Below are 27,180 nucleotides of genomic sequence, written 5' to 3' on the forward strand. Positions count from 1 at the left end.
AGTCCACCTGACAGTGCCATGATGCTGGAGGATAGAGATGCCCATGGCAGGTGGCAAATCTGTCCTGGTGGAGTGTGCTGTTGCTTTACAAACCCATTCCTTGTGTCCCCACTAAGCATCTACCACAGGACAGGTGGATGGCCTCCTGAAGCTGTCTCAGTCAATGGAGCTCACTGTCTAGATGGTTACAGGATGTGATGATGCCTTTTGCATTATTTGTGGATGTCGATTTAATCAGGCAACTGCCTTACCTTACATGCACCAGCTAAGCAACTCTTGGCAAGTGTGCTCTGCAGTGCAAGTAGGGGCCCCTATAGAGGAATTGCTGTGTAATAATAAAATTAATTTGAAGAGTCCAAAAAGGTAGAATTTTCTACAATCTTGTACACAGAGAGGCAATGAAATGCTAAATTCCTTGCAGAACTGATGTGTCTTATCTTGTTCTGTCCTTTGAAAGTAGGAGAAAAATCAAGAAGCAGTCAACACAGCTGGGCTTTTGTTTTTGTTTACTTGGAAAATTTGTTTTAACCATCAACTTTAGCAAATTTTGGCAGTTACAAACCTGTACACTTTTTTTCATTGTTTTGTTTTTATAGCAAAAAAACACAAGACAATACTGCCAACAGCAATGATGAAGAAACAATTAGTTTTCAGATGAAGGACTATACCCACTCAAAGTGATAAACCTTCCCTTTTGCATAAGGTTGAATTTGTTGTCATTGGAAAAATGACATCTCTTATACCTACTTGAAATGGAATAAAAATCATATCTCTAGGTTTTTTGTGCAAAACACATTCATTTAAAAAAAGTCAATAAAAAACATCTTAGAAACAGAAAGAAGTTAAACAAAAAGAGCTGAACCCAAAGGAAAGTTACAGTACATTTTGAAATGATTAAAAAGTTTTCAGATCTAAAACTTTTTTGTTTTTTTTTCCTGCTGTTATCTTAAACTTTAAACCAACTTTGATGACTCTTTAGAATTATATCAAACAAACAAATAAACAAAAAAAAATTAAAGCAACCTGATTGGCATCAAATATCTACAAAAGCCTGGTAATTTGAAACCGTTATATACATTAGTTTATAAACTTCTTTTTAAACACCAAAACATACATCTTTTACAAACCAGCCTGATTGCAACAGGTAAAATTTACAAGACAATCTTTTCCAATACAGTGCTTTAAAGAGAACTGCTTTCATTCCTAAACATCTTTGTCATCTCCTGAAAAACGGCAGTATGGGCTCATTGCATTGTTAAATAATAGTGTTTCAGGTATTCCTATGACAAAAGAATGCTACAGTTCTGAGGGCTCCAATCTCTTTCCGTAATACAGTTCAAGTGCACTCTTAACACTGGTAAAGATTACTTATGGCCTTTGTGTAATACGACATATTTGCAATTATTGCTTTTCATTATTACATAAAGAAATGAATTTAAATTCATTTCCTCCCCATCCACCCATCCCTTGGATGATGCAGCTAAATAACTAACTGAATGGCCCTTCTCATAATGGAGATGTTAAATGTCAAGTTGTGAAACACAGGTTAAAATCCATGGGTAATGGCCAATGGTCTAAATTTCTAAGACTCAAATCACAGTTTGGCATATTGAGAGGAACAGAGATGCAAACAGGCAAAATGCACAGTTTTACTGCATGGTAAATGACAGTAAACCATCAGGGAATGAACCTGAAGATGTAGCTCTCTTCTTGAAAACCGACGAAATGTCCATTGTTACTCAGTGAATAGCTCCAAACATTACCAACAAAGCACAGATGTACTTTCAGTAGTAGTTTTAAAGAACTGGTTTCCTTCATTATTAAGGGTGCTTCCTTTCCAAATGAAGCTTTGCAGAACTGGTCGAGGGCACCTTCAACTCCCTCTCCCATGACTGCAATTATTATGGGCTATAAGAATATACTATAGCATCCATTTAGTTTTTTCAAGCAGGAGCTTGATGAGGAGTAGAGCTGTGTTCTTAACCATTTTTCTTGTCCAGACCACATTTATCTTTAACATGGAATTTATATGAGCCAAGAGCAACAGCTTTTATGTCATATTCTCAAAATTTCCCACCTGCCTGTTTTGCAGAGAAAACAGGCTGCTGCCTCCCCATTAATCAGCATTTCAGTGACATGCATTTTTTCACTGTGCTGCACCCACTCTGAGTTTCTGGAGGTACCGATACATCAAGGCTATCAGTGCTTCAGACTACATCAGAGAATTTAGAGAATGGGAGAAAAAATTCTGAGGACCAAAATTTAAGTTCTTTGCAGACATGCAGAGGGGGAGATCCTGCTCGAGAGATGGAGCACACAGCTTTCTGATTTCTGAGGCAGTGAGAAGCTTTTGACTCCTTAGAGCCTTTTACTGCAACTATAGATTAAGGAAACCCATGGGATAGTTCAGAATAAAAGATGGCACTGAGCTTAAGGAAAACAGCTTGATAGACAGGAAATCACAGTTCTGTAGTGAATCTCTGCGTTCCAAAGTCCTTACGTGTATATGTCTTCATATATTGAGTCCTATAGGAGGGTCCTATAGGAAGACAACTTTATGGTGATCTTCTAGTGGGGTTGTCCATTTCCTTCCATGGGAGGGAAGTGATTCTGCAGCTCCTCAGTGTCACATTTGTGTGTCTGCTATAAGATACTGGCCCAGGATAGCAACCACATCCAGTACCTATGGTTTTGGGAGAACTTTTTGTCCTTACTTTTTTTTTAGAATGTTTGTAATACAAAGACAAAATAATTAACATATTTAAGAAAGGTACATAAGCACAAAGCCACTTTATGTGGTATTGGCAGCATAAATCATGTTGTCTGCCTCTTTCTTTTGCCAGAGTTATCAAAAGGGCTGTCAGTGTGCATGACACTCTCAACTTGATCAAAATGCAGAGAACAAGTACCCTTTTACTCAGCCTCATATACTCCGAGCAAAGTCGCTGATTTCTGATACAAGCGAGTATTTGCATTTTAACAAGTCGCTTTTTTCTGTTGACGTTTCTTTACAAAAAGCAAAGACTTCCTTGATTCTAGGAGTTATAACCCAATGATACTCAAAAGTACTTTATTAAGCCTGTGAAATCATCTGCTACAGATGATTCTGAGAGAAAATACCGTGTAGTGGAGCCATCTACAGGGATGTAGTTTGAAATACAGACACACAGGATAAGCAGAGATGTGAGGGGAGCTCTCGCAGAACCAGGGACTTGGCAATGACAGCAGCAGCAATATAAAAATCATCATATGGCAGAAAAAAGAAATATATATTGGATGGACTAATATGAACAATAATTCTGACATTAGGTTATGAATGTGTTGTTATCTTCCAGATTAGAAAACTGTGACTTGTACATGTGGAGCAGTAATTAAAAAGAAAATAAAATTGTTTGGTTTAACAGAGTTGTTAATATGAAAATCTGACTCCCTAAGAGGTATTTCACCTTTAGATCTGCATTTGGGTCTTATTTTCAAAAAGAGCTTGAACAAAACCAGAAAGGCCATGGAAGTACCATATTCACAGAAGGGAATCTGTTTAAAGATGGATTTGGAGAGGAGGAGATACTGAGGTATAGAAATCATGAGTAGGACAGAGAAGGCTGAATGGGTGATCATTGGCACCTTCCCAACAGCACTTTAATAAGTAGGCGTTCAGTGAAATGAAATGGCAACAACATCAAACAGAAGAAGTACTATACATTGTATTTATGCATATTTTACCAGTAAAACTCACTACCAACAATATATTACTGAGGCAACAAGCTTGGTAAGAAACATTGATTTTTTTCTGTATGGCAATTGCTAGGCTCCCATGGTGTCCTCCCTTGTGACACTTTTGATATGTCCAAGTAAAGGCTTGATATAGGTGTCTCAGGCTTACGCAAGAATTTTCACTAAGAAGACAGATGACAAGTACACCTAATAACTATCTGGGGGCTCAAACAGATTTAATTGCATAATGGATAAAAATGTCTCAAACCAAAACTGAGTAGGATCATACCTCATGTAAACTGCAGCCCAATGCTAAGAGAGCATCACATTTCTCAGAAAGTCATACAAGCTTTAAAAGTGCAGCTAAATTTGCAGCTTTGTTTTGCAAACTCTGATGTTCCTACTCTCGAAGCGACATCAGTCTAATTGCATTTCCTTTCCTGTAACACAGACTTCATGAACAATTAAGAGTTATTTTCTATCCATGCCTCTAGGCTTGCCAAACCATTTTATGGCTTTTTGGCAAATCCCTCAGTCCTTTGCAATCACAATACAAATTTCCATATTTTTTTCTTCTTAAAATCACAGAATAGTAGCAGAGGAAAAGGGGTTGAAACGCACCATGAGCACATTCAGAATATATCACCATTACAGAAGCATGTTTACTTTGAGAAGACCAAGTGACATTCATAAATTCAATGGACGGGACCTATTTGCAGACAAGTACTTGATAATACTTGTATGTGCAGTACATTCTTTCTAGAAGTTCACTCAATTTATTCATGTATCTGTATAATGAACTGTTTTCTACTGAAGAATTGCTGCATCATCCCAAAGAAAATAACTACTCCAGTCTTCAACAGTTACATGAGCTATTGGAGAGAAGCAGCAACACACTGTACCTACTCCAAGAACTTTAGAAATCCTGTTTTATTAAAAGTGTTACAAGCTGCAATTATTTAAATGAAATTCTATGAATAATTTCTTTGTATTGGGACAATTTCTGAATAAACACTTCCTGTGTGTCAAGAAATGGCCCACAATTTAATCTTGGGTGAAGCTCAAGTCAGTCAAGAACACGTCCTAGAATACAACTACTGAAACTACCCAGTTAAGAGGATCGACCAAGGGATAGGACACGGAAAGCAGCACAGGAAACCTGTTACTGAATCTGTTTGTGTACCACAGTGATTTAGGTATTCAATAACTTTTCAGAATGACAGAATTATGCCATGGAAGGAATGGGAAAACCCAGCAGTAATGCAGACTTGTAGACACACATTCACTGGTAACATATACAGATGCTATAAATTGCAGGGGTAAAAACATTTTTTCAGAGGACTGAGCAACAGGTATGCATATTCTGCTTTACTACACTGAGTGAAAATCCCATACTTCCATATTGCACTTCGCTGCTCAGGCTAAATCAGTGTGAATGGCCATTTACTCCAATCAGGCTGAGGGAAGCATAAAAGCATACAGAGGACATGGTTTTCTTCATCCCACAACAATATTCTGAAGTCTGCAAACAACCTTTGGAAGTTGTCAAATCCTACAAAATCATGAATCCAGTGGAAAATCTAGGGCCAGCCCTTTGGCCACAGTCCATCCACGCAGTTCCAGTGCCTGAGTCAGTCTACAGTATCTGAGAGCTCATCCTGTAAACTCTAGGGATGGACATTTGCCAAATGAAGTTCAGCTAACAATCTGAGGTTATGCAACTTAATTGCAACTAATTTTACTGCAGTAACTGTAGCATGATGACTGCTGTTAAATAGGTGGCTGCCTAAGCAAGAAATTAAAAAAAATAATCAGTTGTGTGTAGTTAGTTAGGTTTCCCTGTGTATTCAGACGCACGTTCACATTGCATACAGAAGTCAAGGGAGGCTGTGCATATGTAGCTGGGGCAAAACCAGGCCACTCCTGAGCCAAACTCTGATATTTCTAGAAGTTCTCACAGGTGAAGCTATGCACACACACCTGATGCCAGGTTTTAAAAAAATAGCAACCAAAGTAGACCAATTTGGAGTAAATATAAACTGTACATATGTTGCTTTATATGCACATAAAGTAGAATGAAATGCTATGTAACAAACAAAAGTATAGGTAAATATTTATGGACAAGTAACTGGTTGCTTGTCTTTGACAAGCCAATTTGTAAATGTTGCTTTTTTTCAGCCATCTGAAATGTACACCGCAGCCTCAGCAATCAATTGCTTTCACTCTTTGCTGACATGAAGTTTCATGCAGCAGTGTATCTTGGAATGATCCATGCCAGTTCCTTAATACTGTGGGGAGACTATAACACTGTAACACTTTTAATAACACAATGAAAAAAAATCAAACTTTAGGAGAGAGAAAGGAATTATTTAGCAATTATTGTTTCCCCCTGCCTCAAAAGCTGAGTTTTACTCTTGGTAATAAATACAGGTACACACTCTCCAGATTGTCTGTAACAATTTCGTGATGTATAATACTTAACACAATTGGTCTCTTCGTGTCTGCACATACAGTATCATTTCTGAACAAGTTAATAATGGGTTATACCATATTTTTGCCTTGCCTAATATATATAGACACACCTCCAGCAGATTTTCTTCTCAATATTTATACTATTAATTGGACCAAATGACAAAATTAAAAAAAGAAGAGGAGGAAGAAGAAGAAAGGAGCTTCCTTTACACTTGTGTCTGATGCTGGGTCTCCACAAATGGAATGTGAACATTTTCTAAGTTGAGTTCCTCCACGCTTTCAAAGTCACTCATGGCTACTTCGGAGTCATCAAAGCCGCAGCTGGCCGAGACATCAGAGGAGGAGGCATCTAGAGAGTTGTGCAAGGATAAAGGCATCTTACCTGCACTAACGTTTTCTGTGTTCTGGCTTGGGCAAACAGCAAAAGTACTAAATTCGTTCCCAGCTTGAGACCCCGTGGTGTCTGTCTCATTGGGGAACTGGTGAGGAGGGAGGTATTGGCTAGGGTGGAAGTGCGGCCGTCTCCTGCAATCGGGGCTGAGAGTACTTGCCATTGAGACTGGCTGCGAGGGTGGGAGGGTTTCATATTGGTCCGGATAATCCTCTGGAAGAGGGGGTGGTAACTGGTCCTGGCTTAAAAACTCCTCTTCGTGAGGGGGAGGGTAGTCGCTGTCAATGTCATAGCCACCAAGGTAGTAATCTGTTTCCAGTTCTCTGGTACTGCCGTGATGAGCTGAGCCTCCATCTGTTGTCTCAAAATTGGGCACTTCCTCAATGTCGGACAAGCGAGCACTTGGCATCCAGTCAGAGGTATCCCAGTGATACGCTGCAGCAGGAAAGAGAATCATAGCGCTCTGTTAGGATGAGACCACAAATGAGAACAGAGTGTCCTGCATGCATGGAGTCCTCACAGCACATTCAAATCACAGCATGCTCCACAGGCCACTGACACAGGTCACTCATGCTCTGACCGGGGGGTGGGGGGTAGAGGAGGAAAATAAATTGCATTATGATGCTAATGCAAACAAGCAAGGAAACAAAGCATGGTCACTCTCAGGCATTTTGCTCTTTAGGATGCCACTGTGTTGTATTAGGAACTATAAGTCTGATAAATCAAAATGACAAATATGTCTGAATCACTGCTTTTCACAGTTAATTGAAAAGATCTATAAATCAGCATGCTTATGGCATCACATCTTGTCTCCCCTTCCACCTCCAATGACTTCAAGAAAGAAAGTGTGCAAGCAAATAATCTGATTGACTGAAAACTGAATTTTGAAAAAAGTGGCTGACCATTCTCATGCAGCTTATGAACCCAACAGAATTCAAACAAAAGAGTACACGTGAAGCAGTTCAAGAAGAAAACCAAAGAGATTGTCAGTGCTCTGCCCACCCCAGCCCAGTCTGGCAGGCATAAGGTGTCCCAGAAAAATCACCTCTGTTGTAGTTCTGTCCTTGATCCATAACAGACACTGTCAGATACAAAGTAAAAAGTAAAAACTGGTAACTCAGAGCTTGTTACCAGCACTGTATTACATGTGAAAATATAAAACTTTGCATGCATATTTTTAAAGTACGGCTGCTTTGGCGTTATTTTAATAGAATTTTTAATTATTCTTTATTTTAACATACAAGCTAAACTTGCCCGTCAAATGCAGATATACATAAAAATGTTTATGTCGTGTATTATATTCCTTTTCTATCATATCTTAATTGTTTACCCTCACTGAAGAGATATGGAATTACATTAGAGCTGGAATTCTTAATACAAAAAAGGGCTATCCACCATCTCTACGGATTATAATTGCAAGTACATTTTTTTCTCACTTGTTCACTTTGAAACAGAAAAATAAGAATCTACCATTCTCAGGGCCGGTTCAAACAAATCTGGGCCCACCTGGGCTCAGATACCATGGTGATGGGCACGGTATAAGAACCTGAATAGAATAGAATACAAAGCCATTTAATGGGGCCGTCAGCTACAACGCTCCACAACCCCATACCCACCTCCCACCTGCACTGCCATGCTAGCTGGTGGGGAGGGAGGCATTCCGGTATGGAGAGGGTGCAGGGATGGGGAAGAGAGCAAGGAAAGAGGTTTTATGTGAGACAAGAGTGGGGAATAAGCTGCAGCATTTTCTAGATGGATATGCTCTTGTTCAGCCACATGTTATTGGGCTTCATGCAAGAAGTCATTCAGCAAGGTCTCTGGATGGCATTGCTGGAGGAAGTCTGGCAAGATAAATAGGCCTTTATGGCATCACCTCTGGGGCTCAGACACAGATGAGGGCAGAGAATACTGTTCTCTAGGCCTCCACCTACCAAGACCTCACTTGCCCTTGCTTACCGCCACATGGTGTATGTGGTGATGGTGATTTCTTCATTAGCTTGTTAGCCAGACAGTAGCTCTCTACCTGCTCTGTGATATCCTGGAGTGAGGAGGGCTGAGACTACTGCAGCTCTAGCAGCAGCGTCTAAACTGGACTTTTGTAAAGTGGATTTTGCTTTATTTGGGTCAGTATAATGGCATTGCACCCGAGATGCATCAGGGCCCTCTGAGTTGTGTGGTTCAGAATCCAGGAGAACCTCTCTAATTTGCTGACTTGCACAACTCCCGGCAGGTCCCTGGGGCAGGAGCCCCACTCTTTCATGACTCTGTGGCAGTGATTCTGCCTACCAAGCAGCCAGAGCTCCAGTGTGGCTAATTATTCACCGCTTCTGCCAGCTCCAGAGCAAAGCAGGCAAGAGTCCTAAGTCTCATAATAAGGAACTGAGAAGTGGGGAAAGCATTTTCAGTGCAGCCTCTTGAAACTGATGCCAAACCGGCTTTTTCGGATCTGTAAAGCATGATGGGGAACCAGTGTGTTTGCTTAAGCCTTCCTTTAGGAAGGAAAGCAGGTTTTCAGTGCCTGTGGTTTCTTTTCAAGGTTATTTTCTTATTTTTTGAGTGGGATTTTCTTTTTGTATTAACCGTGGCTATTACATTTATTTGATAATGAGAAGAATGGCACTCACACTTCAGGAAATCCATAAATGTACTACAGACAAATACTCAAATGCCATCGCTAGCCAGGAGCAAAAGTGTTTTTCAAAATTGCAGTGAACTGGCTCAAGAAAAAAAATCAGTTGTTTCCCAAAAATAATTTACTTAATCGTTTTTAAGTATTATGGAGACTGGATTAGCTGAAGTCTGAAAAATCTGGCTCAAATTTGCTATGGATAGATGAAATGTTGAACTTCTGGATAACGTGAGTTAATATTGAGTGGACATTTTCCCACGGATAGGATATATGTTGTAAAAATAAATAAATGTTTATCTGTGAGACACCACATTTCCTCAGTGCTTAATGGAAAAGGAAAATAGTGATATTCCTGCTTTACAGGTAGGGAAGTCAGTTCACCTATAACTTGATGAGCTTGAGGTTACCCAGGAGGTCAGTGGAAGAGGTGAGTGTTGGGTCCTTGACCCCCACGGGCATGCTCTATTCAATGGGCACATTAACCCCAGGGGAAAGTCAGGCTGCTTTGGTACATGGCATCCATGGAGCTATGTCTACACATCTGTTTGACAGGGTTACCTGGGAGAAACCAGCCACCTGCCTACCATCATTTTGCTCCTCTCCGTGTGATCCCATTGGAGCGCATAACCCAGCTCTAGTGCAGCATGGGATACTTTACAGCCTTCCTGTGTCATCTTCTGTTTCCCAGTCTCTGCAGCCAGGATAACCTCTATGATATGGTTCCATTATCAATCTAATCTTTTCTCTGAAGGCAGTGGGAGATAACAAGCAAAAACATTGACTTGAACAGAAGATGAAGGCTTGACACCTTTTCTACCACCTCCAATTATCCAGAGACATTTTGTGGTATGTTCCTCTGGCGTTTTCATGTTTGCTGCTGAACATGCTGATCTGCAAAACCCAATCCCTGCCACAGGTTTGCTGGTCAGTGTAGATTAGTGAGGTTCTGCTGGAATTTTTCACAATGAAAACAGGAAGCATTTTTGCATAACAAGAAAGAAAAAAAATTAAATACCTTCATTTTCTATAGTGTCAACTACATTGTTGACAAGCTGTATGACAGTCACTATGGAAGCTTGCAGGGGAGGGAAAGTAGAAAATAAAGGGAGGGGAAGGACAGCTTCAGGTTAGTATTTAAAACACACATCATATGTTACCACAATAAATTCTCTCAAACAGACAGAACTGACATTGAAAAAAAAAAAAAAGGCTCCCAACCAATGCATGATTTATACAATGGGTTGCAGGACATTTAATTTCAGATAATCCCATACATTTTCAGAGTGGTGATAAATTCCAAACCAGCATTTCCAGAAAGGTATATGGTATGATGTGTATCACTCATAAATTCAAGTAGACTGGCCAGCTGATTCAATTAACCAAAGCAGTATCTCGTCTACCTGACACTAATTTCTAATTCATTCTTGCTTAGAGGTCTCTAGAGACGGTGCCATGTGCTCCAAGGATCATTATCTTTTTGACCATCACACCATCAGAAACAGTGCTAAGCTCAATCTATTTCCTAAGAGGAATGTTTTATTTATTTACTCTTTGTGCTGTGCCATGTAATACCTCTGGGACGTTAAGCAGCACAGGAGGACACATGCAAGTAGCTTTGGTTCAAATTTTGATTTGTGTTTGACAGAATAGTTTCACAAATGCTTTGTGTGTTTTCTGCAGGAGTTTTACCAAAACATACTCTCCCCTTGAAATAATTAATATAGACTGTGCAGTTGTTTAACATGAAGGCCTACAATGTGTCGTCCTCTAGATCTGCACTGTGCACCACCTAACACCCCTGCTTGTGAGGACATGAAATAAACTCACCAGAGGGAAAGCTCTGGTTCAGTGGGCACTGGATCCATCCCTTTTCCTTTGTCTTTACTTATGAAAAAAATGATTGCTTTGGAGCAGGCTAAGAAGGGGACCAGAAATGCTGTGCAAGAGATACTTTTTTGTTTCACATGGCCAACAGATTCTGAGGTCACAAGAAACATATTAACAGTAACAGTGCAAATATATGTTGAATATTTTCACATCTTTGTTAAATTTTGGGCATGGGATCAGGGATATTATCCAATTTCCTCAGTTCTTGTGAAGGCTTGGCAAAAAGAGCCTCGATAAACCAAACCAGTCATGTTTTATGTTTATGATCAGCATGTTTATGCCATCAACAGCATTGATAATTGTACAAAGGAGACTTGTACTGGCTAATGCATAATAAACATTATAGAAAAATAAGGGACTCCATGCAATTAGCTGCTGCATGGCTGGGAAGACATGGAGGGCAGCTGTAAACTCTATGAGGAGAACAACTGAGAGTGAAAAACAGGAGATCAGAAAGTCTTCATTGCTGCTAAGGGTTGCCTCTGGTGGGAGCTGAGCAGAGCATGTTCACAGAAAGGAGTGAAACTGCTTACAGCTCACTGCAAGTTAACACCCAAATACAACATTGTTCAGATTTTTTGCTTTTTGATCACAAAAAATACTGCTAACTATTCTCAGCAAGACTAGGGGAGCTGAGCAACTTAAATGCAGTAGAAATAAGGTGGGAGGGAAAAAAAAAAGGTAGGTTAAAAATCACACCCAAAAGGAGTTTTCATGGTAAGACAAGCCCTATTTGACCAGCAAGAGAAGGCTCCAAGCATTCTGGAGAGGCTGAGTGGAGGCTGCCTGCACCTCATAGAAACTGAAGAGTGCAGGGCTGTCTGCACCTTCAATGGGATGTGTCCCAGTGTTTCACCCGTGCAAAACAGGTTTCCCCAGTCAGAAGCAATTACCCATTTTTACAAGACAATGTTGGCACAGCCATTTGTACATCAGCATGACACAAGCCTGTTCTCTCTGCTAGCCACTTGAGAACCTGGGAGCATTGCTCTTGGCTTTGGAGGAAGGGGTTTGGTTTGGTTGTAGTTTCACTGACAACCTTTTAATCTCTGTAGGTATGTGAAGCAATAAGAATTAACTTCACAGGAAGAGGAAGGATTTATGGCTTCAGGAGGGATACTTGTTAGTCCTTAAGTACATGTATGTGAACATCTATGTGCTTACATATGCCTGAATTTGCATTTTAGGCTATTTTACTGCAAACCTTCCCTGCTGCTTCAAGAAAACCACAGCATATGGTCTTGCATTGACCTCTGCAAATGATTCAGATGACTTAAATTCTTCCCTCATTCTCCCTGAAGATATGGATTTGTTTGGACCCTGAACTACAATTGTTACCTCTAAAGGCCTTATTTTAAATGCAGCTTTCACAAAAAATGAGTGGGCATAGAAGGTCCAATCCAGCTTCTGTGGGTACTGTGTCACTGAATTAAATGGAGGGAGGATCAGGAGCTTGAAATTTCTAATTAGAATGTGGGAGATACAAAAAGTAACAATGTATAATAAATGACCACTTGAATAATTATTCTGAAGGTAATTATAATGTAAGCATATATCATTAAAATAATACTTATTCTAAAAAAATTTAAAGGTTTTTTTTGGGTGCAGGGCAGAAAAGCATTGAGAAGCTTAACAAAAATAATCGTGATGCTTCAGACACAGCTGAACCAAAAGGAACTGCAAGTGCACTTCGCTTTCAGTGCTTTTTCCAACATTTCAGAGTACCTAGAGAAGAGCTGCATGACATGACTGAGGAACTAAGTCTCCAGACAGTTCATTAACTGGCAGCTGAGGAAACCAAGTACAATTTCTTTGTGCTAGTCTTTTTCTGTGTACCTGAATGAGACTTCCCTGACATCCACCATCCCTTCCCAGCAGAAATATCTTGCGCCTTTTCTCAGACCCACTACTCAACATATATGGGTGTAGGAACAAAGATTTGCTCTGACTTTGTGGGTTTTTTTCAGGCTGTATATGGCTCTGCCCATGTCACCCACTGAGATAATGATGTAGGACAAGAGAGCAGGCACTGAGTATGCACTGAACAAGGATTTAATGGTGCTCTATTGTTTGCTGAGCTGTGATTACCAGGCAGAAGCCAAGCCACCAGAGACTGGCTCATCCGCTCATTGTTGCTGCTGAGCACCAGCAGAGTCTTGTTGGGATCATGAATGAGACCTGGCAAATGGCACAGAAATTCCTTTTATGTGACTCATGAAACATGAAAGTCATGCTCTTCCAAGAGGGAAAATGATAAAAATTCTACAGTTTCACTTGCAACCTATTAGTCAACATGTATCTTGTCAATAGGACTATGCTGTACTATATCTCTAATTCACTGTAAAGCTTGGTCCTGATGCAACAGCCCCAACCATCATCAAGATTTTTATCACATTCCTATAGATTTTTATTACATTCCTATAATTTAGTATGTGGACACAAAGTGAGGGCTTGAACCTGAGACTTTCAGCATCATTAAAGGCTTTCAAGATGTCACATAAATGTTTTCAATAATATTAGAAAGAGAGCTAAATAGCTTTTCCCCAAGCATAATACAGATAAAATAATTTCTTACCATTATCATCACCGGAATCAGACTGGAAGGAGCTGAGGGACTGTACTTCAGAGTTGCTGCCTTTATTACTTCCTGAAAAACAGGTCACTTCTTCAGCGTCATCAACCCCTTTACCTTCATTGACAGCAAAAACAAAGCAAAAAGGTACTCTCTAGGTATGCACATTTATCTATTTATACCACGGACACATTTAAATCCTGCCTTCTATTATTTTTTTCAGAATAAAATGATTTCCTTCAGCCAGAGGAAATGACCTATTCATCAAGAAGGCAGCTGTTGAAGATACCTAGACATTAGAAGTGTTTGAAGCCCAAAGAGTCTTTCAAGTGGCTGACAGCACTGTAATCAAGGAAGAAACATCTGTATTCAGTATTGCCTTTTTTTAGATGACATGTAGTCTCAACAGCAAAAAAAGTGATGACTTAAAGAATGTGGTATAAACAGCTTATACAAGAGATTACAGTTACATTTATCTTTACCGTTCATTTCCTAATTTGAGAGCCTCATTAAAGGCTCATTCAAAGCTCAATAAAGTTATTGTGCATCTTGTTATTCATATCAGTGGCCCTTGGATCAGATTTTAATTGCTCCATCACTGACATATAATAGATTATCCTTCAATTTACATTGCTTTTCATCAGGGACATTCAGTCTTGACAACTTCACTGTTTAGCAATGTAACTGCAACCTATGGTATAAATTCGCCTGTAATTAAACACATGTGAATAAATGCATTCAACTACATATTATAAAAGAGATAATCAGGAACACAAAAAGTTATCCCCCATAGTAAGCACTGAGAGAGAGATCTGAGCCAATTATAAATGAAGAAGCTCAGGTGCTACAAACATGGAAGTACAGCTCTCCACCTGCTACCTGTAGATATTTCTCCACAGCATGGCACACCTCCATACAGCAAGGGCTGATTTGCTACTGCTGAGAAGCAGGGTATGTAGAGGATGGAATGAGTGCTGCAGTAATGAATCTGCACTGCTTCCCACTTCTTGACAGCTGAGGTCTGTCTCCATGGCATGGTCTCATGCTGTGCAGAAATTCATACAGATACCAGAAGTGTCACTGGCATAAACATCCAGGAGAATACAGAACAGAGCATGTATGAGGGCTGGCATGCTGATGCTTTCAATCAGCATAACTATATTTAAAGATTTAAAAGGTTGACCACAACACAACTCTGAAACACAGCCCAAATAAACGAAAATTAATTCCCTGTTTTTCACTAGAAAACCTTAGCCAACGGGCTGCTTTAGATGAAAATGTGCCGGTCAGGGCACAGGTATAGAATCATAAAATCATTAAGGTTGGAAAAGACCTTTGAGATCATCGAGTCCAACCTCTGACTGAACACCACTACGCCAACTAAACCCTAACTCAAAGTGTTATGTGCTGTCGTTTCTTGAACACTTCCAGGAATGGTGACTCCTCCCTGGGCAGCCCGATCCAAGGCTTAACCACCCTTTCAGTGCAAAAATGCTTCCTGATGTCTAAGCTGAACCTCTCCTGGTACATCTTGATGTTGTCCTCTTATCCTGCTGCTAGTTGCCAGAAGAAGAGGCCAACCTCCATCTTACTACAATCTCCTTAAAGGCAGTGCCAGATTCTTCTGTCTATTCCTCAGTTCCTATTGCTTAAAACTACAAGACTATGAAAGTTTCTGGATCATATAGTTTTTATTTGACAGTTTTGGTTAAAGTTTTGTTGCAATAGGGTTGAAGATTATAGAATCATAGAATGGTTTGGGTTGGAAGGGACCTTAAAGATCTTTTGGTTCCAATCCCCATGCCAAGGGCAGGGAACCCTCCACTAGACCAACTTGCTTAGAGCCTCATCCAACCTTGCCTTGAACACTTCCAGGGATGGGGCAGCCACAACCTCTCTGGGCAACCTGTTCCAGTGCCTCACCACCCTCACAGTAAAGAATTCCTTCCTAATATCTAATCTAAACTCATCAGCTCAAGGCCATTCTCCCTTGTTCTATCACTAGTGAAATGTTCTATCACTCTTGTGAAATGTCCCTCTCCAGCCTTCTTGTAAGACCCCCTCTAGGTACTGGAAGATGCATCAGGAAAAACTCCTAATAAGAGAAAACATCTTAAAAAAAATCCTATAGGATGAAGCAAACATCTCCCAGTCCATATGACATGTTCTGACTTGCAGGGATAGATGATGTAGGGATATAACTCTGTTTCTGCATTTCCTGCCATGACAGATTATGAGAAGTTTGCTGTATCTCCAGCAACTGGTTCAGGAATGGAGGGAGCACTGTGTTACCAGGTGAGAAACCATCAGAGCACAAATAGGGTAAGCATGGGGATTGGAAATTTTGCAATGACTGATACTGAATGTAGATGGGAATGCAATAGACTGAAAAGGTGGTTCTATGAGCAGTACATGATTTTCTGCTTCACTTCACAGACACTGGAAGTAGAGAATATTAGTTCATTTGTTCCTGTTGCAAACCAGGATTGCTTCTTGCAGAAGGTTTAAAGGTTTTAACTCCCTTGGGGAAACAAATGGCCTGAACCTAGCAGAACTTATATATGAGAATTATGCCCCAAATTATTTTTTCCCAATGGAAAGATGATTGCATTGTGTCACTTGAAGAACTAACGCTCAGAGCACTTACTCACATGTGCTTTCTGAACAAGTGAAATAAATGCATTTAGTCATGCTTAATGCATAGAAGTAGAACTCTTGTATGCCTAGTTTAATTATAACCTTTCAAAATTAAACCAAATCACTTCTTGGAGAAATGTAACAACTCACATGTAACAACAACATGCAGAGGTTGGGGCATTAAGCGTATCTGTGCCACTGTACCTGCCTCACCTTGAAGTTAAGCCTTACCTATGGTATGGAAGAATGAGACCAGCACACAGCGGTACTTACTTTCTGTCCCAGCTTCCCATGTGCTCTTCCTGATGGAGTCACAGTCGGAGCGACAGGGAGACACGGCAGGCAAATTTGGAGCTACGCTGCACACCACCACCCCCCTCCTGGCTGTCAGTATTCGAGGGGACTCAGGATGAAATGTTGTCATCTCCTGGTGCTCTACGCCAAGCCCATCCACTATCTTGTCCAGGTTATTCCGTGAGTCACTCTGGAAGCATGGGGTATAGGCCATTGGCCTCACTGGAACCTGTGGAGGCCCAACCTCTTGGTAGATATTTCTGCTGTCTCCACTGTTCCTGATGTTCTTGAACTGGATGCCATTGCTCTTGTTGAGCAGGGCTGCAGTAGCCGGATCCTGTACGAGTGTGATGTTGTTGCGGGAATAGTTCTTCCTGAAAACTTTCTTGCGAAAAATGATAAAAAGGACGATCAACACAAATATGACAAACAGGACGACGGCTATTCCTATCAGCTCCTCCTTGCCAACGTATGAATGCCCAGCTTGTATATTGGGAACCACCACAGGGCGAAGACCACAGTATTGACCCACATAGCCAGGGGTGCAGTTACACAGAAATGAACCAAATATGTTGACACAGGAGCCACCATTTTCACATTCTTCTCTTTCACATTCATTGATGTCTTCTTCACACCTTAAAAGAAGGAAAGGAGAGTCTGGAGTTTGGAGAACACCTAGGAAACAGTCCAGCTTGTGCATGATAACTTACCTTGTCAAAGAGGTGCCATTAGTTAACACCTCGCTGGTGCTCAGAAAATAATCTTACTATTATCATATTATTTAATGGCATTGAATTTTTTCTACGTCTATTCTGTGTCTTTTTAAGACAATAAAATGGAAAGATCAAGAAGAAAATAAAGAGTTTAAAGCATCTGATAGGATGCACTTGACCCTAATGATTGTAACAGAGAATCTCTGCTTTTTTTTATATCGTTTTTGGACTGTCCCATAGGATTCAATACAAAATATTAGAGGAGGATTCAAGGAGAAGACAGTTGAGAAAAAATATAGTAAAAACATCAGAGTACTTATTTAAGAGAAGAGGAGGATATACTGGTTGTGTAAAATTATTTTGGGCTTGAGATAAAATGAGCAAATATTAGAGAGGTGGGGGAAAAAAGGACAGGAACCCTAATGAGAGAGAAGAACTGGAAAGAACAAGAGGTGGTAAAATGCAGAGCAAAAAGTACAAACAGTAGACAAATCAGACAAGAAAAAAGAATGTTGATGGGCAGGTCAGGGGATTTGCTGTATCTGCACCAAGTATAAAGTCAAGACAGGAATTTTAAAAAATGAATGCAATAAATTATCTTTTTATGTTAGGGTTAAGGTGACTAAATAATGGATCCACTTTCAAAACAAAGATTACCTAGCAGCTTCCACAGGTTTTACGATTGCTCAAAGAAGGATTGCTCAAAAAGCCACCACACTTAGACAGGTATATCTCAGTGAAAAGTGTCTCAAAATAATATCCTGAATCAACAATTTTGGAGGCTAAGTTCAGAAAAACCTTTATGAGTATTCAAGTATCATGGATTTCCCAACTGTAATTAGCTTAGACTTGAAATAAGTGCTAAGTTTGGGTTTATTTTTTGCTAGGTGAATCATAGCTTTTGGGTACAAAATGCCTGATCAAAAAGCAAGCCATCATTGAACTGAAAAGCTGTTGCCCACCTGGGGAGGGACACTTACGTTACTCCTGTCAGGCCATTTTTGCAGTTGCAGATGAAAGCGTTGCCAATGGGATCGCATGAGCCTCCGTTCCGGCAGGGATTTGGGAAGCAGGCTGTGATCTCTGACTCACAATTCCTTCCTGTAAACTGAGAGAGGCAATTGCAGTGGTATCCTGGGAGGTGAGGGACAAAGAGAGATAAATTATAATCCTACCACTGAATCTGTCTAGAAGTAAGAGGACCCATATGATTACTTTACACCAAAAATATATTGTACTGTGGAGGCAAGGGGATGTTTACACACATTCTGGTCTGTCTGTGTGGTGCACAATAATGCTTGTGAAGAGTTTGTTTATCTGGGATGTCTGGACAACTGGAGCTCATGTCTACAACCAGGGACCAGAGGAATTGCGGCAGCCCAGACCATCCTAATTGTAATGATTCAGACAAGGATAAATATCATCCATGTGTAACTTCAGTAACAAGAAACATCCTCAATCCAGTATGCATTTGCCAATCTTTTTGAAAATACAGACCAAATTGCTGATAATGGCAGTCCACGCTCCTCTTGGGTCTTCACTGATGAACAAATACATCAGCTGAGAGCTTTTCCACATCCACCCTTTACAAGGATGACACAGTAGGGATGTGAGAATAATAAAACACCATTTTCATAAAGTGCATCCTCCAGGAAGTAACTATAAACCTTAAAATACCAGCTGATCTGGGCAATGCCAGCCCTAATCAGAGCTAACTATGTTGAGTGTGCGCTATCAAAAGTCTGATTAATCACTGGCTGCAAAACATCAGACATAACACCACTCGAGCGGGGGGGGACCCTGTTGGGGATCTAAGTCCTATTTTTATGTTTTCTGCCAACACAGGAGGAACATCAAAGTAAAAAAAACATTTTTAAATGCATCATTTCACCTTGCCAAGTATCAAATGACAAATCTCTTTTTTTTTTCTCTCCTTGTGATTTCATATGGCCCTATGCCAATAATAAAAGCTTTCTTTAAGGTCACAAAGAAATCCAGTGAGGCAGTGCATCTCTTTATGTTGTGAACTGGATATAGAAATCTGAGTGCTTTTTCACCTGAAAAGAGCAAGGAACATGTAGGCTGTGAAAGCCATGAGATGGCTGAGACAGTCCCTGGAAAGGAAAGGCTCCTAGGTTAGAGTTGTTGAACTAGCTAAATTTTCTTGGACATCTGTAAAATAACTTTGGCTGATCTTTTAAAAGACTGCTTACACAATCCAAATGTCCTAAACAGATGTGTAGGCAAGGTTCAAGCTCCATTTATGAGGTTCACATACTTACTGAATATAGCATATTAAGCAACTGGAACAAGGAAACTTCCTGCAACTAATACTGCTGGAGTTAGAGCTAAAATGGTTGAGTGCAACTCAATTCAGTGTCAAAATTATTGTAGATCAAACTGATGTAGATTAAATGTAATCCCTCAGTGGTGAGCCTTTTAAACATATTTTTAAAAACTATATCTATACATCTGGTAAAAAATAAAATACTTATTTTAAAAGTTACTCTTTCAGTAAACATGGCAGGACTTTCCAGCACAAGTTACAAGGAAAAGAATTTCATGGAAGCAATATATGAAAGCCCAGCGGATGCATAAGGAAAAAGCAATTCTGCATTAAGACTCCCACATCTTTTATGTCCTATCCGGTTCAGTGCACCTTGTTCAGTTTGGAATTCTTTCATAAGGACAGGCTTTGAGAATAAACTTGGAACCAGACTTGCTGCCATACTCAGTCAAGAGTCCAACCCTATTTAATAGAAGATAAATGAAATAGATACTCAAATATCACACTGTTTCATTGACCTGCTACAAGAAGGGAGACAGAAGCACTGCTGTTTCCAGGGTTGCAGAGTTAAAAAAGATTATTCAACTTTCAGCCTTCTTAAAAAGCATGTTTGGTCAGCATCAGCAAAATAGGACTATTTCTTTTTGTATCCTATATTTCTTTTTGTGTCACTCAGATAATGTGAACAGCTTTCTGTACCTGGTGAGAAGATCTGCGTCTGAAAAATTACAAACCTGTGACTGTAGGTAGAATACACAGTATAAATAAATAAGGCTGTTTCAGTGCTTCATTTTATGACTGAACAGTGACATCTATAGTTCGAAAATTTACAGTAATGTTTTATACGGATTTTTATCGTCTCAACGAGTTTAAGTGAAATGTTCAATTCAAATATAAAACATTTTATTCATAATCAATTCTGTTGCCTTATTTAATAGAAGAATATATGTTATTCTATTTGTTATCTGATATTTTTAACTTCCATAACTTTAAGGTGACGCTAAAGCTAAAGGCCAACTTTCTATTGTTTTTTAAGCACATTCCTAGGTGCCAATCATTTGCAAGACAAAGCCTTTGAATCACTTTCTTTTTACATCCTGTGTTTGTTTCAGCTGACTAAACTTTAGGTTCTCAGTCTGTAACACATTCTGTTTACATTTATTCATTATAGAAAACTTGAGAAGTATTGATTTAATTAAAAAAAATACTTTTACCACCAAGTATAAAAGGAACATTGATTTATGCATTTTATAGTAAGAGGAGACGGAACTGAATGCTCCAGATGAGTCAGAGCCCTTTTTGGCAATGCATGAACAGGACCAAAAGTGTGCTTCTGAAAGCCTACCTTTTTCACTGAATTTGATTTAATGATGGTGGAACACAGATATTAGATGACTGAAATATTCACTATAGATTCTAAGCCTAAGGATCAAAGGTAGAAATAAAAAAGGTACTAAAACAAGACAGTATTAAATTATCATATTTATCACTGACATTTCCTCTCACTGGATTCACTGCCATACACCTGCCAAGCCTAAGCCACTGGCAAAAGACACAGAACTTTTCTGTGACACACATGCTCAGGGCTGCAGAGCATTCACCCGGGAGGTCTCCAACACAGCAAAGCATATGTCAAAATTCATGGAGAAGGGAAGTGAAGAGCTGATATGATGGCTCAGTACACACTATGCAGCAGCTCAGCCAGCAGACTTGCCAGACCTTTAATCCTTCTCCAAACCTCTCAGCAGAGGCTGTAATTTTGCCCGCTACCGCACGTTTTCACCACATGGTTGTGGACAAAGTTCAATTGTAAAGAAAACCCTTTTGGTCAGGAGTGCATCTTGAGTCTAACAAAAAATTTTTATTATACTTTTGATTTAATATCCTGGTAATGTATCATGCATTTCATCCCTCCCGTTTAGCACAAGAATAATGAACAAATTTCTCAGACCCACGGATAATAGAGCTGAAGAAAAGGCTCAGTGCCCTGTCCTCTCAGCAGGGGATGAAAAAACTCTTTTAAGCAATTCAAGGCTTGATCCTGTTCACAATGAAGGCACTGAAGTCTTGGAAATTCAACATTTAAGATCATACAGTCCATCTGAATTTCCTCCAGGAGATATGAATATTTCATTTTGCACACTGATGCTGAAAAATGTTGATCTGTATTCTCCAAGACAGCAAATTTTGCAATGTCACCCCACTGTATATTTTCAGAGGGAACCACTGGAAAAAGTTAGAAAGCTCTGGAAAACACCTCTGCAAGGCTGCTAGGGTGGGGGCACAACACCCTCAGCATGTGCCACAGTAGCCTATATAAACAGCTGACCTAAGAGCAACAACAAGCTGTAAGCAACAATACAGTCTTTTCAGGCTATATCTACACTAACAAGCCCTACAGAGCAACAACAGTGGGTCTGTGGAGCAAAACAGTTGGTGCTGAGGACCCCGCAACCTCATTGCACGTGTCTCAGGGCTTTGGGATCGGTTGGCTGCACGCTTAGTCTTCCAACTCAGCCTGGTCCTGGCCTCAGACACCTCACCTCTCCACAGTGGGAACTGAAGCACAGACAGAGGAGATAGTCAGAAGATTCACATAAAAGCTCATTCATGATCTAAAACATTATGTAGACATAGTCGTTTCCTGCTTAATCGTAGTCTTGGGCTTACTGCTTGTTTTATTAAGGCTTCTCTTGTACTCCTCTGAGTCTCCTCTATGTAGCTAAATCTCACCTTCTCACTGTGACTCCAACAGCTTCCCTTACTTCTCTCTTGGCATGTCCCAAAACAGAGAAAAAGGTCTTTTTCATCCCAGACCTTACCAAAGAGCAACATGTGGTAAGCAAGGACACTACACAGGCTTCCTGCCTGTGTTTATTTGGCACTTAAGAAGCAAAGACAGTGGCAAAAGGCAGGCACAGTGCCATCAGCAGATGGGGTGCCATTATGTAGCAAACATCTCTGTTGGTAGCATTCCCGCCCTGAGCATCTGAATGTCTGTCTAACCTAAGGTTTACTCGGCTTTATTAAAGAGGATGCTCCAAACTGCTGCCAATTCTTTTTTTGAACATGTGTATGCTTCTTTTTCTATCTATCCCATGCATGAGAAGCTGGCTTTTATCTGTTACGTGCTTTGGCTTTTCCATTTGATCTCCCCGTGTAGTTTCTTTCCATGCTGTGCAGCTAGACCTGACAAACTCAATGTCCAGAAACAGCCCTGCCTTTGGCATTGCTCACATAGTGCTACATGGCAAGTTAACTGATTAGACAACTGAAGGAGAAGAGGACCTCTCCCAGAATTTTTGTTCTGGTATGTTTATAGTCAAACCAGGCCACCTTCAAGAAGTGTGTGTTCTTCAGCCATACATATTCCTGTCACTTCAGATTAAACTTATCTGTCTTTAAACAGATGATTGCCTCTTGCCACTTGTTGGTATGAAAACGAACCTCAGTATTTGCTGAACCAGTGTTTTCTATGAAAGGATTGGCATGCGTGTGTGTTTAAACTGGGAATTTAAATTCAGATACCTAAAAGCATAGCTATAAAAAAGATTAACGCCCCCCAATATTTCTAAAAAGCTTTTAAAAATTAATTCATGTGCATTTGATATACTCACATTACAGTGTGCTGGGTTGTCTGTGCATGTGAAAAAGCAAGACTAAGAACATTAGTAAGACCAGGTCAGTTCATGACCCAGTTTTCCCTGATTTCATTCTTATGAAGTACCCAATCCTCAAAAACAGCTGTAAGTCAATGTTGCCAACATAATATAAAACATGTATTAAAACCACCACCCAAGTGCCATGTTGCATTTCCCCCTCTTTGGATTTTAACTCCATTCATGAAAAAATAATAATAACCAAAAAGAAAAAAGGAAAAATGAAGAGGGAAAAGCAATAACTTCCTGTCCTCACACTCTGCCCACAGTCCTTGACTCAGTAGATATTTCCACTCAAATGCTTCATGTTCAAATAAAATTGCCCACTCATATTAGCCATTTACTTTAATCAAAGCCAGATGTATATAGGACTGATCAAATTAAAGGGAAGTAACTGTACTTATAATTGCAGGTTTTACAAGCAAGAGGTTACTCTTAGTGGTTGAAAATCTTCGTGCAGTGTTTGCATTTGATCACAGTAAAAATTTCTATTGCTGAGATTGCTCATGGTTTTACTTATGCAGATAAACATACATTTACTATTGGCAGCCCTGGTAGCGCCACACTGTTATTAAGGTTGTGTGACATTTCTCATTTTAAGACCTCATATTCAGCAGCTTATAGCTTAACCACACTTTAAACACTTGGTCGAATTTTTTGGGGAAATTTCAGTTCAAAGAGTCAAGTTGTTTCAGAAAGTTATGCTGTTTGTCAGGTTTCAAAATGCTAACTTTCTTTAAAAATTGCTTTACTGACCCATACTTCTAGATAGGGACTGAAAAGTCTGGAAGAATGTGGTCTATATTTCAGGGCTGTGGTTTGCACTGTCTCCCAAGAAAACTGCCCTAAAACTGTGTAGGTCTCTTTCTACTACTAGTCTCCTGAGCTGTCAGACCTAGTGACTGCTCAGCCCCATTTGCGAGCCCTGTTTAAGCATGCATGGGATCTCCCTGTGGGGTCTCGGGACACACAGTACCCTCCCTTTAACCACTGACATCACTGGGCATACATTGCTGCCACAGGACATGATTCAGACCTGTGGGAACAGAGGACTGCAAGCAGCAGTTCATGCCATGGTCACTTTCTGCTGGCTCAGAAGCCAGACTTTGAAAGCAGAGAGGCTTTTCTGTGCTCTGGGAGTACTCATCTGAGCTGTCTGTGCTTTCTCCTGCAGGCTAAGATCCCCACTGTGTCCTGTTCCATGTGCAGAGAGGTCAGACAGAAAGAGTCGGCATGGGTCAACTTAGCCCTGTGCCAGGTCTCCTTTGGCTCAATATCTCTGCGATCAGCCCTGAGCTCTGTGCAGCCCATGCACAGCACTGCCCTGCACTAGGCACTTCGAAGCTGCTGGGAATTTATCCATCTAAACCCTAACAGTAGTGGCATGGACACACTCCTAGTGCATACAAAGCATCACGTTAGCTTTGTACAAATACATCCGTAATATTACCCTATTCCCATAACTGCAGGATGAAACGAAAGGTAATCAGAGGCAGCTTTCTATTAACGGTGAACAGGGCAGTAGGCATTTCTATAGAAAGGAAGATCTCACAACAGGAATACTATTATGGAGGTTTGTGTTGTAGATGTCCATTTTATGCAAATGATATGTAAATTAGACACAGCCCCTTTGACTTCTGGTATGTAGCCAGCAACTCTTTCACGCTATAATGTTGGGTAACCTTTGCTTGACTGTTTTTTTCTAAAGTTAGCTATAAATCTCAGCTTTCTTTTTCTCTCTCCTAATTTTCTTGTAAAGCACAGTAGGGTATTTATAGGAAAAAGTATGTTAACAGTTTCTGAAACCTGCTTTGTAAAAATTAAAATTAGAGAAATTATTTATTAAAACTAATCTTATCATTATATCAAACACTCTCTGTTTATGAAAAGGAACACTATTCTCCAAAAACTTTAATAGAAGGGTAATATCATAGAAAATATTATTCAAGAGATCCTGATGCTACTGAATGCCCTGAGATTGGGAAAAAAATCTTCGCATGATGTATTTTTGAATTATTCCCCTCACCAAAAAAGCAAAAGCTGCCATTTTTGTTCTCAAGAAAATTCTTAAAAAATGAAGGGGTTTTTTTTTTCTATTTTAAATGTAAGTCAGCTGCTAACATCTATGTCAGCAAATGCAATGGCTGATGGTTCTTAAATGCACATCACAGTTTGTGGCTCTGCAACTAGCATTTGCAATGCTGTTGGACTCTCCACTTTTAGAATTTAATTAAGTGGCCTTTTTATATATGGAGGACACTAACAGAATTGCTTTGCCTAGTGGAAGCAAAAATGCCCATGCCTTCTCCTTATGGGCTGGGCTGTAGAACCACTGATATACAGTCAGGGCCCATTGCACTGGAATTATGGCTTTATAACAATCCTCTATTTACATACACTGCTGAGGCAGTAAAAACAGCAAACAGATTTTTTTTAAGGCAGGCAGCCAAAACATCCCTGCAGGGCACATGCCCCTCGCAGAGGCAGGAAGGCAGGCAAGTTAAATCAGTTCTGTGACTGCTTTCCAGCAGTGAATTTTGTTGACATGAAAATGGCGTATGCCACTCCAGTAATAAGATGGGTCCAATCTTCAGCGCTCCTTGTTTCTCCCCCACCCTATATCTCCCCTCAGTTTGAACTGGCATGCACATGGCACTGGGAAAAAAAGAATAGCTGTAAAGCATTTTGTTAGAAAGGTTTCAATTTACTCATCACGAGATCGCTGAGCAATACTGTATATAGACTCAAATAAAATCAATTCAAGGAGCTGTTCTCATGCTTCCTAGGACGTGAGGCAAATGGTTAACCTCATCTATTAAGTATGGAGTCTGAATCAAAGCCATGTTACGTTCATGTACATCCTACAGCCATATTTCCTAGGAATTTAAGTAATCATGCTTAGCAATCAGAGAAATTTTCTCTTGCCCTTGTTGTGCAGCCCTCATTTTCTCTCCTTCCCTCAGCAAATAAAGACCCTTAAAGACACACACAAGCAGCAACATTTCTCCTCATGCTGCACAGCACATCCTGGGCTGCCCGGGCTGTGCTTCATTCCTCCCAACTGTCCTCCCATCTCTTTCCATCAACAGCAAAGCTGATAGCATCCCTTAGTGCATAATTTGCCATGGCATGGGAGAAGAGGTGGTTGAATCAAAGCCAAGGATCTGTAGGGGATGCTAGCTGAGACAGCCTAGCATGGACAAAACCACACTGTCAGGATTTACTTTATAAGGGTGGGGCTAGCCAACTGAGGAACTTGTGACAATTTTGCTCACATCTCACCACATGTCAGTCTTGAGCTACCTCAAGTTTGGGCCTAAAGTTTAGACAAATCCATGCGGTGGAGGGGAGTCAGAAGGGAAATATGAGAACAAGGTTTAAACTAATGAAAACCAGAAATAATAACTATGGGTGCAAGGGAACTGCATGGACACATTAAAGCAGAAAGCCCCGAGACAGTGGTTAAATGCTCCATAAAACAAGAGTTTAGCAGGAACTTCCCTAGGGAACCATGACCAAAATCACTGACAGTAAGTTGGATGGAAAGCTCTGAACTTGCAGAAAACCTCTCTCTTGGGCAACCTCCTTTTCAGAGGAAGTTTTAGTCTGCCAGAAAAGGTGTGCAGTGCTGCATGCAAATACAATATGGGGAACTGGAAGGGAAACCCATATACTGCAGAGACAACAGCCTTAGAGGGAATGTCCTACATGTATGCCATTTGCTTTTCTCCTGCTAAGATCCTGGCTGTTCTGGTAACTTGTGCACTGCAGTAAGTCACTGGCATCAAATCACACAATCCACCACATAAGCACTGGATAGGAAACTCCAACATCACAATAGTATAAACTTTGGATAGTATTACTTAGACCTTAAAGCACTCAGGCCTCTGAGGAAGCTGTAAAATACAGTTCGGGGGGGTTTATA

The 27,180-nt window shown here is 40.2% G+C and overlaps 1 protein-coding gene across 9 annotated transcripts in view; it reads right to left on the minus strand.

Annotated features, from left to right (window-relative positions):
• Positions 1 to 489: 489 nt before the first annotated feature.
• FAT3 (FAT atypical cadherin 3) overlaps positions 490 to 27,180 on the minus strand; it is a 401,772-nt gene continuing 375,081 nt past the window's right edge. For 3 of the 9 annotated variants that reach the window (XM_017819708.1, XM_017819704.1, XM_017819705.1), the window contains 6 exons: positions 18,290 to 18,443; positions 16,576 to 17,231; positions 13,669 to 13,782; positions 10,222 to 10,281; positions 7,623 to 7,658; positions 490 to 7,012 (listed from right to left, as the gene is read on the minus strand). In XM_017819708.1, coding sequence (XP_017675197.1) covers positions 6,393 to 7,012; positions 7,623 to 7,658; positions 10,222 to 10,281; positions 13,669 to 13,782; positions 16,576 to 17,231; positions 18,290 to 18,443 — 1,640 coding nt within the window. In that variant the 3' untranslated portion in view covers positions 490 to 6,392. Of the gene's footprint in view, positions 7,013 to 7,622; positions 7,659 to 8,047; positions 8,124 to 10,221; positions 10,282 to 13,668; positions 13,783 to 16,575; positions 17,232 to 18,289; positions 18,444 to 27,180 lie in introns of all 9 variants that reach the window. The other 6 variants (XM_017819709.1, XM_017819710.1, XM_017819712.1 and 3 more) reach the window with 5 other exon arrangements.

The sequence above is a fragment of the Lepidothrix coronata genome, unplaced genomic scaffold (assembly GCF_001604755.1).
Source record: "Lepidothrix coronata isolate B3197 unplaced genomic scaffold, Lepidothrix_coronata-1.0 Scaffold76, whole genome shotgun sequence".
NCBI lineage: Eukaryota > Metazoa > Chordata > Aves > Passeriformes > Pipridae > Lepidothrix > Lepidothrix coronata.